Below are 19,296 nucleotides of genomic sequence, written 5' to 3'. Positions count from 1 at the left end.
TTACTCAAAGCTGTATCTTAAATGTGAGTACTTATCATGTTAGGTCTCTTTATATCTGCCTTGTATAATTATCTTATTTAACCTAAATGCAAGTGTGTACACACACACACACACACACATACACACACACACACACACACACACACACACACACACATATATATATATATATATATATATATATATATAGAGAGAGAGAGAGAGAGAGAGAGAGAGAGAGTTTTACCCAGCATTTCACAATATTTGAATGATTCTAAACCATTTGGCTCCTATTTTATAAGTAATTCTAATGAGCATTGTTATTACAGAATATTAGAAGCATTTCATTAGAATAGGGAAAGGAGAGTAAATACTAGTACAGGATAAAGAAATTACAGTTGACAAAAAGAAAATAAGACAGAAACAGTCTAAAAAATGAACAAAAGAAATTTAAAAAGTAATGTTAGTCCAGAAGCATTCAGTATATGGGTAAACAAACCTACACACCTCATAAGAATTTTACTATATCTAGACACTACACAGTAAAAGAACTGAGCCATTAAAACACTCTTTTGTATTAATGAAATGCATGAGAAGTCTTTTTCAAACATTAAACTAGCTGTCTCTGAGAAGTATTGGCCAGTGACTGCTCATGAAAAAGGTTTTATCAGGGCGCCTGAGTGGCTCAGTGGGTTAAGCCTCTGCCTTTGGCTCAGATCATGATCTCAGAGTCCTGTTATCAAGCCCTGCATGGGGTTCTCTGCTCAGTGGGGAGCCTGCTTCTTCCTGTCTCTCTGTTTGCCTCTCTGCCTACTTGTGATCTCTCTGTCAAATAAATAAATAAAATCTTTTAAAAAACGGCTACATAATATTCCATTGTATATACATACCACATCTTCTTTATCCATTCATCCATTCAAGGGCATCTTGGCTCTTTCCACAATTTGGTGATTGTGGCCATTGCTGCTAGAAACACTAGGGTACATATGACCCTTCTTTTCACTACATCTGTATCTTTAGGATAAATACCCAGTAGTGCAATTGATAGGTCATAGGGTAGCTCTATTTTTAATCTTTTGAGGCATCTCCAAGCTGTTTTCCAAACTGGCTGTGCCAACTTGCATTCCAACCAACAGTGCAAGAGGGTTCACCTTTATCCACATCCTCTCCAAAATTTGTTTATTTCCTGTCAGGATAATGTTGGCCATTCTAACTAGTGTAAGCTGATATCTCAATGAGGTTTTGATTTGAATTTCCCTGATGGCTAATGATGATGAACATTTTTCTGTGTGCCTGTCAGCCATTTGTATGTCTTCTTTGGAGAAGTGTCTGTTCACATCTTCTGCCCATTTTTTGACATGATTATCTGTTTTTTGGGTGTTGAGTTTGAGAAGTTCTTTATAGATCTTGGATATCAGCCCTTTGTCTGTAGTGTCATTTGCAAATATCTTCTCTCATTCTGTGGGTTGCCTCTTCGTGTTGTTGACTGTTTCTTTTCTGTGCAGAAGCTTTTGATCTTGATGAAATCCCAAAAGTTCATTTTCGCTTTTGTTTTCTTTGCTGTGGCCAATGTCAAAGAGGTTATGTTCTTCTGCCTATGTTCTTCTCTAGGATTTTGATAGATTCCTGCCTCACATTGAGGTCTTTCATCTATTTCATGTTTATCCTTGTGAATGTCTAAAAGAATGGTCGAGTTTCATTTTTCTATACTTAGATGCCCAATTTTTTCCTCACCATTTATTGAAGAGACTGTCTTTTTCCCACTGGATATTTTTTCTTGCTTTGTAGAAAATTATTTGACCATAGAGTTGAGGGTCCATATCTGGATTCTCTACCTTGTTGCACTGGTCTATGTGTCTATTTTTGTGCCAGTACCATGCTGTCTTGGTGATAACAACTTTGTAGTACAAGCTTGAAATCAGGCAACGTGATACTCACAGCTTTGTTTTTCTTTTTCAGCATTTCCTTAGTTATTTGGGGTCTTTTATGGTTCCATATAAATTTTAGGATTGTTTGTTCCAGCACTTTGAAAAATGCTGATGGAATTTTGATTGGGATGGCATTGAAAGTATAGATTGCTCTGGGCAGTATAGACATTTTAACAATGTTTATTCTTCTGATCTATGAGCATGGAATGCTTTTCCATCTCTTTGCATCTTCTTCAATTTCTTTCATGAGTTTTCTGTAGTTCCTCAAGTACAGATCATTTACCTCTTTGGTTAGGTTTATTCCCAGGTATCTTGTGGTTCTTGGTGCTATAGTAAATGGAATTGATTCTCTAATTTCCCTTCCTATATTTTCATTGTTAGTGTATAAGAAAGCAACTGACTTCTGTGCATTGATTTTGTATCCTGCCACATTACTGAATTGCTGTATGAGATCTAGTAGTTTGGGGATGAACTCTTCTGGGTTTTCCATATGAAGTATTATGTCATCTGCAAAGAGAGAGAGTTTGATTTCTTCTTTGCCAATTTGAATACCTTTTATTTCTTTTTGTTGTCTGATTACTGTTGCTAGGACTTCCAGTAAGATATTGAACAGAAATGGTGAGAATGGGCATCCTTGTCATGTTCCTGATCTCAAAGGGAAGGCTGTCAGCTTTTCCCCATTGAGGATGATATTTGCTGTAGATAGATTTTATAAAGCTGAGGAATGTTCCCTCTATTCCTATACTTTGAACTGTTTTAATCAAGAACAGATGCTATATTTTGTCAAATGTTTTTTCTGTATCAATTGAGAGGTATAGTTGTCTCTTGATATTCTATGACTTTCTGTGGTGTCACTTTTTATTTCTCCTTTTTCATCTCTAATTTTACTTAGTTGAGTTGTCTCTCTTTTTCTCAGTATTGCTAAAGTTTTGTCAATTTTATTTTTTGAAAATATCATTCTTATTTTCATTGATCCTTTTCCTTTTTTCTAGTCTCTATTTCATTTACTTTCACTCCGATCTTTATTCTTTCTTTCCCTTAAATTTGGGCTCAATTTGCTTTTTTTCCAAATTAGGTTGTTTATTTGTCATCTTGTTTATTTCCTAATATATACATTTACCAATATTAAGTTCCTTTTCAGAACTGCTTTTGTACCATTCTATAGGTTTTGGTAAGTTGTGCTTTTATTTTCATTTGTTTCTATTTTTTTAAATTTCTATTTGATTTCCTTTTTGATCTTTTGGTTGTTCAGGAGTGTGTTGTTTAGTGTCCATATTTTTGCAGATTTTCCAGAATTCCTTATTTTGATTTCCAGTTTTGAACCATTGTGGTCAAAAAAGATACTTGGTATGATTTCAGTCTTTTATGCATATGCTAAGATTTGTTCTGTCTTATCATATGTTGTATCCTGGACAGTGCTTTTTGTGCATTGAAAACGTGTATTCTGCTTTTTTTTTTTTTTTAGGTGGAGTCTTCTGCACATCTCTGTTAGGTCCATTTGGTATAATGTATGTTTCAAGTCCATTATCTCCTTGTTGCTTTTCTGTCTATATTACTTTATCCATTATTGAAAGCAAATGTTGAAATCCCTTACTCTTCTTGTATTATTATCTATTTCTTATTTTGAATCTGTTAGCATTTGCTTAATATATTTAGGTACTCCAGTGTTAGGTGTGTATATGTTTATGATGACCATATCTTTTTGATGCATTGATCTTTTTATCATTATACAATAATCTTCCTCATCTTTTGTTACTTTTTTACCATAAAGTCTATTTTGTCTGATGTAGCTACCTCTACTTTCTTTTGGTTTCCACTTTTATGGTGTATCTATTTCCATCCCTTCACTTTGAGTTTATATGTGCCCTTAAATCTGAAATTGGCCCTTTATAGGCAGCATATAGTTGATTTTTAAAAAAATCTACCCAGCCATTGTGTACCTTTTGATGGGTAAGTACAATACCTTTATATTTAGAATAATTATTGATATATAAGACTTACTACTACTATCTTATTTTTGGTTGTTTCATATTTCTATTGTTTCTTTTTCCTTTTGTCTCTATGTATTTTGTAAATTGGTTAGTTTCCATAGTGATATTCTCTTTCCCTTTTCTTTGTCTTTGTGGATCTACTCTAGGTTTCTGCTTTGTGATTGCCTTTACATTATTTAAAATGTCTAATAAATAAAATATTCCATTTTACGCTGATAGAAACTTATCTTTGAATGTCTGTAAAGTCCCCATTCTTCCAGTCTTCTCTTTTATATTATTGATGTTACAAGTCACTTCTTTTATGTCATGTATTTGCTAACAATATATTGTAGTTATATTATTTTAATCATTTTCCTTTGACTTTTGAACTGTAGTTGAGGTGTTAACACACTACCTTAATATAGAGTTACAGTTTTCTAAGTCTGACTACTTTTTGTCTTTACCAGGGTGTCATGTACTTTCATATGTTTTTTCTTTCAGTGATTAGGGTCTTCACTTCAGCTTGAAGAACTTTAAATATTTCTTTCAAGGAAGATCTAGTGGTGATGAACTCCCTCAATCTTTGTTTGTCTGAGAAAACTTTTATTTCTTTTTCATATAAGAAGGATACCATTGTAGGATAATGTCTCCATCACACTTCTGCAGTAGAAAGCTCATCTGTGGAAAACAGAGTCAGGTTAATACACATTTTTATCTTAGTTGGGACCTGTTCATATTGATCAAAAAGAAATTATTTTATTTGTTTGAATTTAGTGTTTGATGTTATTACTGAAAACATCTAAAATCATTTATCTTTAATGGCTTTTGATCATATATTGAATAGTTCATTTAAATAGTAATATAACTTGTTAAAATATTTAAAGATGGAATTATATAATGTATGAAATGTACTTTAATATAATATAGAGTAAGGAAAATAGGTACAGGCATAGATAAAGACTGATCATGTGTTGATGTTAATGGAAGCTGAATAATGGGGACATGGATGTTTGTTATGCTAATTGTTCCTCATTTTAATATATTTAAACTTTTCCATAGTTACACACAGACTTATATGCATCTAAGTAAAAAAGTTAAACTCATTTAGTGACATAGGACACTACTGTGATTTCATACATTTTTAACGCTGTATTATAAATTTTACTTCATGCAAGCATGGCAGGATTCTTATGATAAGGCTACTTACTTCATGCTTTCATTCCTTGAGCCCAATACTTTGACCATTAGTGTTTCAAGCTAGTTATTTATTTTTTTCTTGTTATTAGATTAGCAGTTTAAAAATATGAATGATACTTGTCATTGCACAGGTTGTGGATATTCAATATTGCTTAGAAAAGGCTGGAAACAAATCTTCCCATTATGCTCAGAATCAAACTTTGAAGAGCAAAATATCCTAGGATTGCCTCTGAACTCTGCTTCTGAAGCCCTTTCAGAAAGAAAACACTGGGGTCAGAGTGATAGGTCTAATGATAGTTCTCCCTTCCAAGGAACAGTTGCTCTATTATTCTTTGAAAAGATCCAAGGAGACAAAGGTAAGGCATCAAATAAGAGTTATGCCTTTAGAGGAATTAGCAAATGCATAGTAAGGAGTCAGATAAATAAAACTTAATCAACAAACAATGGAAGAAGAAATGTCTTCTTGACAAAATCAAATAAGTGAGGAAATTCTACGGAGGAAATGGTTAATGAAGTTTAAGAAAGTTTACAGTACACTGTTTTGTTTCTCAAACACACATCACATCCTCTATAACTAAGGAATGAGTTAAAAGAGCCACATTTACTTGAGAGTTTATCTCTCACTCCTTCCTCCCAAAATATGGTAGTGGAGGCAGTGAAGTTACTTCTGGTCTGGCTTTTGGAAGGTACAGAAAAGGTGTATATATGATTTGAGGGTATTGGAAGCATGGGCCAGATTCCATATTTATATCCCGTTAATTTCTTCCATGTCTACCAAGACATCAGAGATTTCTTTTTAAAAAGTCTTCACCATTCCCAGGAAATTATTTCTGCAGTAGCCAAAATGTGTAATTCCTTTTTTTTTAAATTTTTCCTTTTTCCTTTTTATTTTTATTTTTTTTTATTTTTAAGGTTTGTTTTTTAAATTCTAGTTAGTGTAATATTGGTTTCAAGAATTTAGTGATTCATCACTTATATAACACCCAGTGTTCATTACATGTTCTCTCCTTAATACCCACCACTCATTTAGCCCATCCCCTGCCCATCTCCCTTCCAGCAAACCTCAAATTGTTCAAAATGTGTAATTCTTACCTAACTAGTTATTAGAGAAGATACCTGGGCCTCACCAAATCCCTGGAGATATAGGCAAGATAAAGAGGGAGCTGCTAAAGTGGAAGAAAGAGAAGATGAGAAGAGGGCCAGAGACAATTTACTGTCTTTGCATGTTTTGTTTGTTTTTCAATCTGTTTTTGGAAGAGTGGAAGGGCATAGTGCAAAATTGTTGGGGTGGGGTGGGGGTGGGGTTCCTGGCAAACTGTAAAACAAATCAGATTGTCAGGTCTTAACAACCCTTAAGACTAAAGAGAAAATATTCCCTCTGTCACTTTATCTCCTTTTCTGCCCATAAACTAGATTCTAGAAAATAAAGGGCATTGTCATTCAAATAAACTTGGTCAACAAGTGAGTGTGAGGAATAATCTTAGAAGGGTGTGCATATATGAGAGTCTATCTGTGGGAGAAGTGGAGGGAAGGGGATGGTGTAGAATGAGGGAAGTTCCTTATCTTTCTACTTGAAAAAAGAATGCACCTCTCAGGGGAGAGAAAGGGAGAGTGAAGCCTCATGGGACTTATCTATGTGGGTGAGAATACTGAAAAAGAAATACTCAAGCTTATCATTTTATGAAAAGTCACTAAATATACCTTGACTTCAGGAGGCAGAGAATATATAATTACAGAGACCATCTTTATTGCTAAAATGAAAATTATAAATTACATATGAAAATAAATTCCAAGTGCAACATTTTTCACAGTCTCTTGAAAGTAAAAACAGAATGATGATATAAAATGAAGTTACACAAAAGTTCCACTCATGTACTCTTTCAGATCAAGGTAGCTTGATCTCTTGTTGTTCCTAGGACAAATGGCTCATTTTTTTATGGAATTACAAGTTAGTAGAATTAGCTGCTTATCTGAGTGACAATGAAAAAATTTAAACCATTTGAATATAATAATAATAATAATAATAATAATAATGACAATAATAGTAACATGGAAATCACCCCATATTCAAAATCTCCGGTTTTGGAATAATTACATGTTATGTAGGTTTTGGAATCAGAACTCAAAAAACTTTATATAGGAAATGTGAGTTTATTTATTTTGAATTGTATATTACTATAGTTGAGGATGCTTACTTTTGCACCTTGGTTTCATTGACCCAGAGAGTGATAAATGGGAGATTCAAAAAGATTTTCCAAGGAAAAGAGAAGCTCAGAGAGGAGACTGCTGTCCAGATGGCAGCTGCAGTAACACATCCCTCTGACTCCTAACAGCAGAGCTTTTCTCCTGAAAATAAAGTCCAGATTTGGAAGGGGAAAAGGCAAAAAGAAAAAGGAAACAAGCAGAGACATGAGAAGCTGATATATTGTGATACAGATAGATGATAGACGATAGATAGATAGATAGATGATAGATAGATAGATGGATGAAATATATATTTCTTAAAATTACTGCAAGCAAAATAAGTGATCACTTATTAGGCAATTTGAAAGACACTGCTATAAAATTCACTTTCTTAAAAAAATCTTCCCCTCCAGTTTTCTACAGTGTCATTCAACCTCCCATTAAAAGTAAGGGATTAACATTTTGAGTTATATCCCTAAAACTTGAATTCAGGTATCCCACGGCAAGTTAATATTAAACTAACATTAGTCTCTAGCACCTAAGTATGAATAAATTGATCAGATTACTGACTAGAAGAACAAGGGAATAGGACAGGAGGAAAAATGTATTGATGGAGAAGAGAGGTAAATAAAGTGAATTACATTTAATACAAACCTAGATGGGCAGACCTGGGAGAAGTCGTGGTACTAGATATACAGTATCATAATACAAGACACTTATCCTCTGCTCTAATGATGTAAATGATCTACAAAGGCTCTGGACCACCAATAAATGGGCTCTAACCCCTTCAACCATTCCTCTAAGAAATTCATTAATGTCCTAGAAATATTCCCTCTCCTTTTTAGAAAAAAAATGGTGTTTAAAGTAACATTAATATATTAATAAAATTAAATCTCTGGTACCCCAAAACGACCCTAAAAAGCGTAATCCATGTTAATCTAAAAAATAGTAAAAAAATATGCTATAAACAAGACTCTTTTATTATAAGTACCCACAAAATTATTACTTGTGATCCCATTAAAACGTTAAATTATATTCAAACACAAATCACTTTAAAGCAAACAGACCAGACATAGTTACAGTTCCTCCTTTTTAAAACACAATTTAACACTCATTTAGAACTCTTATAATACATCACAATATGTACATTATGATGAATAATAAAGAGACAAACACACCATTGCTAGCAGCACAAAGTCTGTTTTCTAATAAGGTATTATTTTAATAACAAAGTAAAATCAATACTTGTCTAGAAAAAACATTTGAATATTTTCCATTAATTTTGATTTGCCAGCTTCTCCCAAATCATATTAGTATCATAACTGTGTGCCCAAAACAACTCCTTTCCTATGAAAATATGATGGAGCCCTTGGTTGATTTCTACATTCCTTCTAGATGAGAAGTAGCATGTGTCTTTATTATATAGCACACAGATTTTTAAGTAGATCATTGTTTTAAATTAGAGCTTTCTGCTAAAACATATTTCAAGGTACTATAATATTTTAACTTCAGATATAACTATGACTCATATCTTGGGTCTGCTACCTGCATACTAGCACCAAACAGCTAACAGGTAAATAACTGTAAGGGGTGTCCAATGCTGTCAAAATTCATCTTCTGCACTTTTATTTTCTCAAAAATGGTGAAAGAATCTCCTCCCATAGCTTCTGGGAGGTAGGCTGTGCAGGACTCACAATGGTATGACTGAGGCAAAGCTGGCCCCCCAAAATTTCTGAAGACTCTAAGGTCCACATGCCTGTTTGCCTTCAGTTCATGAAGGTGGCTTGACAATCATCATTTAAAGTAATGAATACAAAGTGGTGAGACTTTTAAGAGGTGTACCCATCCCTTCATCTTTTTATTCTGGCCTAAGCTTAGTAATTAATTACTGCACTACTTCTTCATAAGCTCAAATAGTGCAGTGTCCTGTCAGAGATATTCAGTGTTACTCTAGAAGGATGGTGGAAGCTCTCTCTATTAGGCAGGTCCATACATTTCAATAGGTATTCTTAGGAAATAGTTTAAGAGAACTGGAGCTCTGATTGTCACTTATCTGCCATCTCCCAGACCTATAGAAAAAATTTAGGTTACATTGTATGTACTTTGGTGAGCTATCTGATCTAGGTGGATTCCGTAAGACATCTTATATAATCTTAGAGGTTACTGTATATGAATTTGTTTCTTGTTCTTACTTTAAACATACCAGAGGCCTGAGCTCAGATTTTCATTTTATGAATAAGTGTGACATGATGTTTCATATTGACACCTAAATGAAGAGAATAGTTATTTGAGTCTTCAAACCCTAGAGTATAATCACACATAGGAGATAAAAATAGTCCCATATTTATACCACTCTGTTTTCACAGAATAACAAATTGCCCATCTTAGTTGAAATACACTCAAAATATGGTATTTGAATATAAACTGTGATTACCAGTATAAATAGACAACTACATCGCCTCTAAGTACAGAGACTCAGTGTCCATTGTGGCAAAACTAAGTGCTTATGATGACTCTAATTGAGTGCATACATATATAGAATGTCACTGAAGTTTTACAGTTTAAATCCTAACTTAATAACAAATTATTACACAGACATATCAACAACAGTGATGGTGGAATACAATGCTTTAAAAACAGGTTCCATTATAAAGGTGTGAATTTGTCATATAGGTAAGATAGAGCATAAATGAACAGCAGTGAGTGCTTCCTATGATTACTTTCCAGTGGCTTGGGGTATTATAAATATGTACTGATATACTTGCATTTTAGACCACATTCAGGTTTTGTTTTAATTTAGCATAATTCAGTTGTCAGAGTAGAAGTGATATGGTTGCTTACAAAGGATTTTACATAGAGTTGGATACTATCTTGTCTTGAAAGTCGTCTTCTGAACTCATTAGTGGTGAAGTAGTATATGACTGGGTCAAGACAAGAATTCAGACTAGCAAGACAGAGGGCAACAGAATGAAATATTAGAATCACCTTTCTGGCTAGGCAGCTTTGAATTTTGTTGGACTTGACCAGGAAATCTAAAGGAAAGCTGAAGTGATATGGTGCAAAGCAAATTAGGAATACTCCTGCACAGGTTAAGATCATCTTCAAGGCTTTTTTTTTCTCCCCAAGGTCTTGGGCCACAGGATATTTATCATGCAGTGATAAAACTGTCTTCCAGGTACAATATACAATAATTAGAAGAGGAGTGACAAACCCAATCAACTCGCCAATGGTAATCATGGCAACCGAGTGGGCCAGATTGACATTCCTGGTAGGAAGATCCACAAAGCATTTGGTTCTGTTGCCTGAGATGTCATCACTGGTTCTGAGGAGAGGAAAGAGGAGACAGGCAAGGCAGATGATCAACCAGCCAGCAATGCTGATGTATAGGTCATATTTCTGTTTGCAGTCATGGAAGCGAAAGGGGTACATGAGAAACCAAAATCGTCGCACACTTATGCAGACCAAGAAGTAGATGCTTGCATACATGTTGACATACTTCAGGTAGAAACAGAACATGCAGAGGCCAGGCCCAAATGGCCAGTCATAATTCAAGTAGTAAAAGATCCTCAGTGGCAGGGAGAGAACTTGCAGTAAGTCAGCAATGGCTAAGTTTATCATGAATATCACAGCCCGTTTGGTTTCTTTCATATAGCCGTAAAATACCCATAAGGCTAATATGTTCCCTATGAGACCTGGCACAAGAATTACAGTGTATGTCACTGCATAGATAAAATATCGAGAATCTGTCTTATATCCTTCTGGCCCAGCACATGTGTAATTTGCAAGCATGTTTGTTCCCAGAGCAACTGTCTGCCAAATAGTGGATCTAAATATAAATTCACAATTAACTGCCACTCTTCCTAAAAGACTAATTATGAATGGGTGATAGAGAGTGAGTATAACTGCATTTACTGCATTGATCTGAGCCTCTACACATAATTCGGGGACTTTTCAAAGAACTATTTGCATATTTGCTTTGGATTTTTTTATAATAATTATGCTGAAGTCCAGTGTGCAAGCACAGATAACAAGCTGTTACAATTTTCCCCTTTTGTTCCCTGTTATAAGACTTCCTGGGACATCATAACAGTTGACTCTCCCATTTGGACCATGAATTGTTACGTAGCAGCTCTTCAAATTTCCATATGATGATAGCCATCTCTTTACAGGTGTTTGACAGGCTGTTTTTTTTCTTATGTTTGCCTCACGTAGAAGAAAGGATTGCTTTAGTACTCAGTAAGTCCGCAGTTCTTCAGAGGTGATTAATTTGGATAGATCTGTTTTCCAAGACTTTTTCAGCTATGTGTTGAAAGCTTAAAAATGGGAAACAAAGGCAAAGCTGCAAGTGAAAAAACATATAAGTCAATTAATTCTGGGACTTCTTGCAAAAAAAAGAAAAAGCCTATGTGTACAAAAATCTATGAAGGAAAATTCTGATGTAAGTGAGGGTGACAAGCCAGTTTCTATAAGTTCCTTTAGAATTACAAAAAACTATAGCTAGAAGTCACTTGAAAGGTAATATAGTCTCTGACTGTGAACGAACTTTGTTTGAGAGCTTGTTAGAAATGCCAAAGACTGTCAGGATATAAAATCAATGCACAGAAATCAGTTGCATTTCTATATACCAACAACAAGACAGAAGAAAGAGAAACTAAGGAGTCAATCCCATTTACAATTGCACCCAAAGCCATAAGATACCTAGGAATAAACCTAACCAAAGAGGCAAAGAATCTGTACTCAGAAAACTATAAAGTACTCATGAAAGAAATTGAGGAAGAAACAAAGAAATGAAAAAATGTTCCATGCTCATGGATTGGAAGAATTGGATTTTTTTTATAGTAATTACACTGAAGTCCAGTGTGCAAGCATGTGTGAAAATGTCTATGCTACCTAAAGCAGTATATATGTTTAATGTGATCCCTATCAAAATAACATCTTTTTTTTTTTCAAAGAAATGGAACAAATAATCCTAAAATTTATATGGAACCAGAAAAGACCTCGAATAGCCGGAGGAATGTTGAAAAAGAAAGCAAAAGTTGGTGGCATCATAATTCCAGACTTCAAGCTCTATTACAAAGCTTTCATCATCAAGACAGTATGATCCTGGCACAAAAACAGACACATAGATCAGTGGAACAAAATAGAGAGCCCAGAAATAGATCCCCAACTCTATGGTCCACTAATCTTTGACAAAGCAGGAAATAATGACCAGTGGAAAAAAGACAGTCTTTTCAACAAATGGTGTTGGGAAAATTAGACAGCCACATGCAGAAGAATGAAACTGGACCATTTCCCTACACATACAAAAAAATAGACTCCAAATGGATGAAAGACCTCAATGTGAGAAAGAAATCCATCAAAATCCTTGAGGAGAACACAGGCAGCAACCTCTTCGACCTCAGCCACAGCAACTTCTTCCTAAAAACACTGACAAAGGCAAGGAAAGCAAGGACAAAAATGAACTATTGGGACCTCATCAAAAACAAAAGCCTTTGCACAGCAAAGAAAACAGTCCCCCAAACCAAAAAACAACTGACGGAATGAGAGAAGATATTTGCAAATGACATATCAGATAAAGGGGTAGTATCCAAAATCTATAAAGAACTTAGCAAACTCAACACCCAAAGAACAAATAATCCAATCAAGAAATGGGCAGAGGACATGAGAAGACATTTCTGCAAAGAAGACATCCAGATGGCCAAGAGACACATGAAAAATTGCTCCACATCACTCGGCATCAGGGAAATACAAATCAAAAGCACAATGAGATACCACCTCACAGCAGTCAAAATGGCTAAAATTAACCAGTCAGGAAATGACAGACATTGGACAGGATGCTGAGAAAGGGGAATCCATGGAAATGCAAGCTGGTACAGCCACTCTGGAACACAGCATGGAGGCTCCTCAAAAAGTTTTAAATAGAGCTACCCTATGCCCCAGCAATTGCACTACTGGGTATTTACCTTAAAGATACAAATGTAATGATCCTAAGAGGCATGTGCACCCAAATATTTATAGCAGCAATGTCCACAACAGCCTAACTATGGAAAGAACCTAGATGTCCATCAAAAGATGAATGGATAAAGAAGAAGTGGTATATATATATATATCCAAAATCTATAGTATAGATATATACTATATATATATATATATATATATATATATATATATATATATATATATTATGCAGCCATTTTGTTCAAAACCGTCATGCCCTTTTTAACTAAAAGACCTGATGAATGATATGAACTATGCATCAAACTGAAGAGGTTAAACACCTGAGATTTCTTAGAAAGCACAAAGTAGGAAAATGGCATTATAAAATACAAGGAAGCACAGCTTTAAAGAATAACATATATATTGAAAGTGATTAAAATTAGAGATTGTTTAGTTCTCAAACTGAAGTTCATCTTTATAATATTTTCACAGGTACTAATTTTATACAGGTGACAGGCAAAATTGGGTGGCAGACCAAACAATCAAAAGCCCTGGGTTTTCAGCCTCTTAACTATTTATACAGAAGTCATTGTCTTTTAATGTCATTGAATAGGCATTAGAAGTTTATATAAATATACATCCAGTCAATCTCTATTGAAAATCCATCTTCCTTAACATGGGCAATGACTCTTAAATCTGTATTTCTTTTGAGTTGTAGCTCTCTTTCCAACTATGTATAAGAACTCTCCTCTTGAATGTTTCATTATCACCTTGAAATTCAACACATGAATATGAAGTTATCTTTAATATTTACTCAAATTATGTCTTATCTTGTCAGATTATGTCATGTCTTTGATAAAAATATTTTAATGACTTTTCCTCTCATTTAGAGGAAGACCAAAGTTCTTTACAATGGCTTGCATCTTTTGGATGCCTGAATGGTGCAGTCAGTTAAGCTTCCAGATCTTGTTTTCAGTTCAGGTCAGATCTCAGGATTGTGAGATCAAGCCCCATGTTGGGCTCCATGCTCACTGGGGAGCCTGCTCATGTCTCTCTTTTCCACTGCCCCTCCCCACTCTCTTTCTACCTCTCCCACTTCCTTTCTCTAAAATAAATAAATCTTTAAAAAATAGGCTTTTATCTTACATGCTCTGGTCCCTATTGCTCTTCTGAGCTCACATTCTAACATTCTCCCTCTTGTACTGTGCTCCAGCCACTTTGCCATCCTTGCTGTTAGGGGAATGGACCAGGTCCATTCCTGCCTTGAAGCCTTTGAATTAGCAGTTCCCTGTGCCTGAGATGCTTTAGTCCAGCTATTCACTTGTTCATTAACTCACCTCCTTCAGATCTTTACCTCAATGTTACCTTTCAGGAGACTTTCCCTGAACTTTCTATTTTAAAACTGCATCTCTCCAACATTTCCCATCTCCTTCAGTATTTTATCCACTTCCAACCATAATTAATATACTTTATGTTTATGTTTTTTACTTATTTGTTTTTTATATATTTTACCTACTAGACCGTAAAGTCTGAGGACAGGAATTCTTGTGTTTGTCCAGTGGCTGTGTACCAAAACCAAAAACTGTGCAAGACATAAAGTAAGTGCTCAGTATTTGTTGAATGAAATAGTTTCAGTAAATAAAAAAATATGACTATAGAGATCAATAGTCTCAAACAAAAATTATCATCTCTCAAAACTTCAAACCTGATTCTGCTCTAGACTTCCTTATTTCTACTAAGCTCATCAATATTTTCCCAGGTTGTATCAAAATCTTGGAGACCTTGACTCATTGTCACTTGTTCTCCACTTCCAAACAAGTTTCTAAGGGGGAGACAGTATACTATGAGGGAAATAATGTATGTTTAGAAGTCAGAATGACCTCGGTTTAAATTCTTGTTCTTTCAATTACTCTGTGACCCAGGGTATATCACTAAACCTCTCTGATCTCTAATTTTTTCATTGGTAAAATGAGAAAAATCATAGTACCTAACATACATAATCAGTTTGAAAATTAATTGAACTGCTGTATATAATATATTTAGCATAGTGTCTAGTACATAATAAACATTAGTTATTATAACTGATCCTATTACTATTTTCTGCAACCGCATTATTTCTCACAACCATCTCATTTTTGAAGTTTGCATTGTTTCACGCTAGTTCAGGCCTTTATTACTGAATTTGTCTCCCTATCCTATATCTTATCCTTCTCTATTGTGTATAATGCCATTAGAATTTTTTTCTAAGCTGAACCTTTTAAAGAGAATTAATGACTCCCTATTACCCATCAGATCACAAAGTACATAGTCTTGTAGTCAATTTCTTCCTTAAAGCCACTGTACCTTGTATCTTCCTTAGACCTTTAGTTTTGTCTCCCGTTACTTCCTTGTGATGATCACTGTTCCAGGCAAACTGAGCTCCTTATTGTTCAAACTGACATTTTTGTTTTTGTTTTTGTTTTTCACAAACAACTGCTTACTATGCTACTCATCCTGGAATATTGTCTTTTTGCATATCAGTCCTACCTATTTATGAAGGCCTTTCTTAAATTTCCTGTTCTTTATGGAAACTTCTGCAATTAACTTGGCACTGTTATGCTAATCCCATTTTCAAATACTCATTTATAGCTCTCTTAAAGTACTTAACTTTCTGTTTTTTTAGTTATCAATTCGTGTCTGTATCTTATTTATACCTCTGCTCCCCTGCCTATTTCATCCCACCATAACAAGCCCAGAAATTCCTTGAAGTTAGGGATTGGGGCCTGAACACCTTTATATCCCCTGAAGCACCTAAAGCCATGTTTGGAATGTGATGGGTTCATCTAATATTTATCCAGCAAATATTTATTCACCATCTACCATTTGCCAGGCACCACTCTTGGTAGTGGGGATATAGACAGTGGAAAAAGCACATGATCTTTGTCTTCTTGGACCTTATTTTCTAGTGAGGCAGAATGATAGTTGTCTTACAAAATTTTTAAAAAAGTGTGTTGGCCCGGCATCCTCCACAGAGCAAGATGGCGGCGGCCGGGACGGCCCGGGAGGTGACGGGGCGCTAGGTCGTCCGCCCCGCGGCTTCTCCCGAGGGCCGTGCGGGCCCCAGGAAGCGAGCTCAAGCCCAGTCCAACGAAGGCGTGATGGCTTTTCCTGCCATGGCCGTGGGGACGCCCCAGTGATGCCTCTGCCCTGAGAGGCAGTGTCGGCTTCTCACAGAAGGACCTCCGGAGCCTGAGGCGGAAGGGCCCCGGCTGAGGCACGAGGCCAGTCTCGAAAGTCCCTCTGCCCCAACAGGCGCGACCCTGAGCGCTCCATGCCTGTGGGCGGAGGGAGGCGGTGCCTCCCCCAGGGCTGCCACATCTGTTGGCTGCTCTGCGCTTTCACCCTAAAGCTCTGTGGACGCTTCGAACCTGCCGTGCTGGCTGGCGGAGGACTTCGCGGTGGCGGAAGAGTGTGCGACGTGCTCCCATTTCCAGTCCCAAACAACCCCTGAGTGTGGTTCCACAGGGTATGTGGAGAAAATCACATGCAGCTCATCTAAGAGGAATGAATTCATAAGCTGCCACTCAGCTCTGATGGAACAATATTTATTCTGGAGATTTGAAGGGGCCATCGTGGGTGTGGCCTTGGTCTTTGCTTTCCTTGTCATCATTCGTCAGCGACAGCTGAACAGAAAAGCTCTGGAAAAGGCCCAGAAGCAAATCGAGTCCATACTTTTTTTTTTTTTTTTTTTAATTTTTTATTTTTTATAAACATATATTTTTTATAAACATATATTTTTATCCCCAGGTCTGTGAATCACCAGGTTTACACACTTCACAGCACTCACCAAATCACATACCCTCCCCAATGTCCATAATCCCACCCCCTTCTCCCCAACCCCCTCCCCCCGGCAACCCTCAGTGACTCTTAATCTCACAAAACAAACTGAGTCCATACTTTTTGACACAGTAGAATGAACGGACTTGGGCCCTTTGTTCTTGGGAACTTGTGGTGGCACCTCCTTCTCTGTCTCTTGTCTGTATCATTAATGAGCAAAATACAGAATAGTTTTCTTCTCTATTATAATTTGGTTTGGGACAGGAAGTCCTGGTGGCAGAAATGGGATAGCAGCTTTAGGCCCCAGTGTACCAACTACCTATCTTCCCCCTTCTTCTGGTACTTATTTAAAATTTTCAGGACAAAATTTCAGCAAAATGTTTATTTCTCAGCCTCTGAGAAAACCTCTGTTTCCCCCCAACCCTTACCCCAAAGAAAAAATAAAATTGTAGATGTATAACAAAAAAAAAGTGTGTTTGTAGAAAAAGTACAGTGTATTCTATAAACACAAACGAAGGGAAAAAACTAAAATATAAAGAACAAATTTGCTTAAGTGAAGTGAAATCAAAGTCATGACCATCCTCCTAAAATCTATATTTTTCCTGTTGGTTAATCTGTCATTGCCCACATTCAAGTGCATTTTCATATGTATACCCTAGCTTGTAACCTTGAAATGCTCCTGAATAGAGTATCTCCCTTACAGTTCCTCTAGCTTCTTCTGGGAGAGCTGACGATATTTTCCCTTTGTTTAAATAACATTATTTTCTAATAGGAAAAGTTGCTTGGGATGACTGAAAAAGCTTTCCATCATGGAAAAATCCCTACTTAGCTGTTCTATAATGAATGTAAATTCCACATTATCTAAGAGTAATGGACACAAAAAAATGAAGGAGGCTTTTTGTTGTTGTTGTTGTTGTTGTTGTTTTCCAGAGCATGCCACTATTTTTTGAGATTTTCCTTTCTCAGGAAATGATCCATATTATAACAGGCACTAAAACAGACTCCAGTTTGAGTTAGATATTTATTTGAAGAAACATGCCAGACTCCTTGATGAAATTATTTTTTGCTTTCAGGAGACTATTCTTCCTTAACTTTACTTACTTTCTTTTGGGAATTAAAAAAAAGAGAGAGAGAAAATGAAACCAATGGCCTAAATCTGGCCTGATTCCCAGCAATCTACAGGTCAGAAACTATTTCATATGGAGTTCTCATGAGAAGTTTTTATTTTCATTTATGAATATTTATGTTTATCAAAACCTGAAGCTTTACCAAATTTCACTCATGATATGGTCTAAGAGTATTTTCCAGCAATATTATGTGTTTGGTTGCTTATCCAGGAAAAATGTGATTCAAATGAATATCAGGGATAACTTTTTGTGTTACCTTACTGAGACTTCTGAACAAGTTACTATTACCTATAAAGATGCTAGACTTTTACCTATCAACATGTGTTTCTATATTTTATTAAAAGAAAGTGAATCATTAAAAATATTAAACCATCAAATGACCTAATTTTTAATGGTGTTCTTTGAGACATATTAGCGGCAAGTAAATACTATATTTTGGGATGTGGCGTTCTGCCCAGCAACCATCCTTTCATAGGTCAAAGGCAACTACTTACCCAAAAACCAACTTTATTTTAGAGTTCTAGAAAGGTACATACTTTAGTAAGCCAAGAAAATGCAGACCTAATGCTTCAAGTGACTGCAAATGATGTGGGACTGAATAAGATGTGTACATGTGTGTGAGAGGCAATAGTACCACTATGATACATAAATAATCACAAATATTGGATAGATAAGGGCAAAGATTTCTCCTGATACTGATCAGCACACATAACAAATATCAGGGATTATTTTTCACTTTTGAAGATCTTGAAGTCAAATAGCTTATAATCTTCCCAGAAAACCTATCTGGCAACTGCAGTTAGTTAAAGAGCTGACTACAGCACAGTGAGCAAATACTTCACAAAGTCTTTTCCTGGCTAGTTCTCCTAGAAAATTCACCAGTTCTGCCCTATTGAAGTCTCAGTCAGAATTTTTATTTTAAATAAGGGAGTTCTGCATGGATATCGCATTCAATTAGGCTCCCAACTTCTCTTATATTTGATACCTCCTATGATTCCTTCATAAGCCAACTTCATAAAGGGGGGGAAAACTATGTGTGTACAGACAATGTAGTTATTGTGAGCATTGTAATTTTACCTGGAAGTTATTTCATTTAGTTGGGTCTAAATGTCTTTCCTGAGATCTGAAGCCCATTTCCTCTTCAACAGACAGTGCACC

At 35.7% G+C, this 19,296-nt stretch overlaps 1 protein-coding gene and 1 pseudogene across 4 annotated transcripts in view; one reads left to right on the top strand and one right to left on the bottom strand.

Moving 5' to 3' along the window:
- Window positions 1-8,217: 8,217 nt before the first annotated feature.
- Window positions 8,218-19,296, bottom strand: part of GPR174 (G protein-coupled receptor 174) — a 70,964-nt gene continuing 59,885 nt past the window's right edge. For all 4 annotated transcript variants that reach the window (XM_059157989.1, XM_059157992.1, XM_059157988.1 and 1 more), the window contains one exon: window positions 8,218-11,597. In XM_059157989.1, coding sequence (XP_059013972.1) covers window positions 10,055-11,047 — 993 coding nt within the window. In that variant the 5' untranslated portion in view covers window positions 11,048-11,597 and the 3' untranslated portion in view covers window positions 8,218-10,054. The remainder of the gene's footprint in view (window positions 11,598-19,296) is intronic.
- LOC131821714 (protein JTB-like) lies at window positions 16,503-16,899 on the top strand (annotated as a pseudogene).

This window comes from Mustela lutreola, chromosome X (assembly GCF_030435805.1).
Source record: "Mustela lutreola isolate mMusLut2 chromosome X, mMusLut2.pri, whole genome shotgun sequence".
NCBI classification, from domain to species: domain Eukaryota; kingdom Metazoa; phylum Chordata; class Mammalia; order Carnivora; family Mustelidae; genus Mustela; species Mustela lutreola.
Note: the sequence above shows the minus strand (reverse complement) of the source record. Positions and strands in the feature narration are given on the sequence as shown.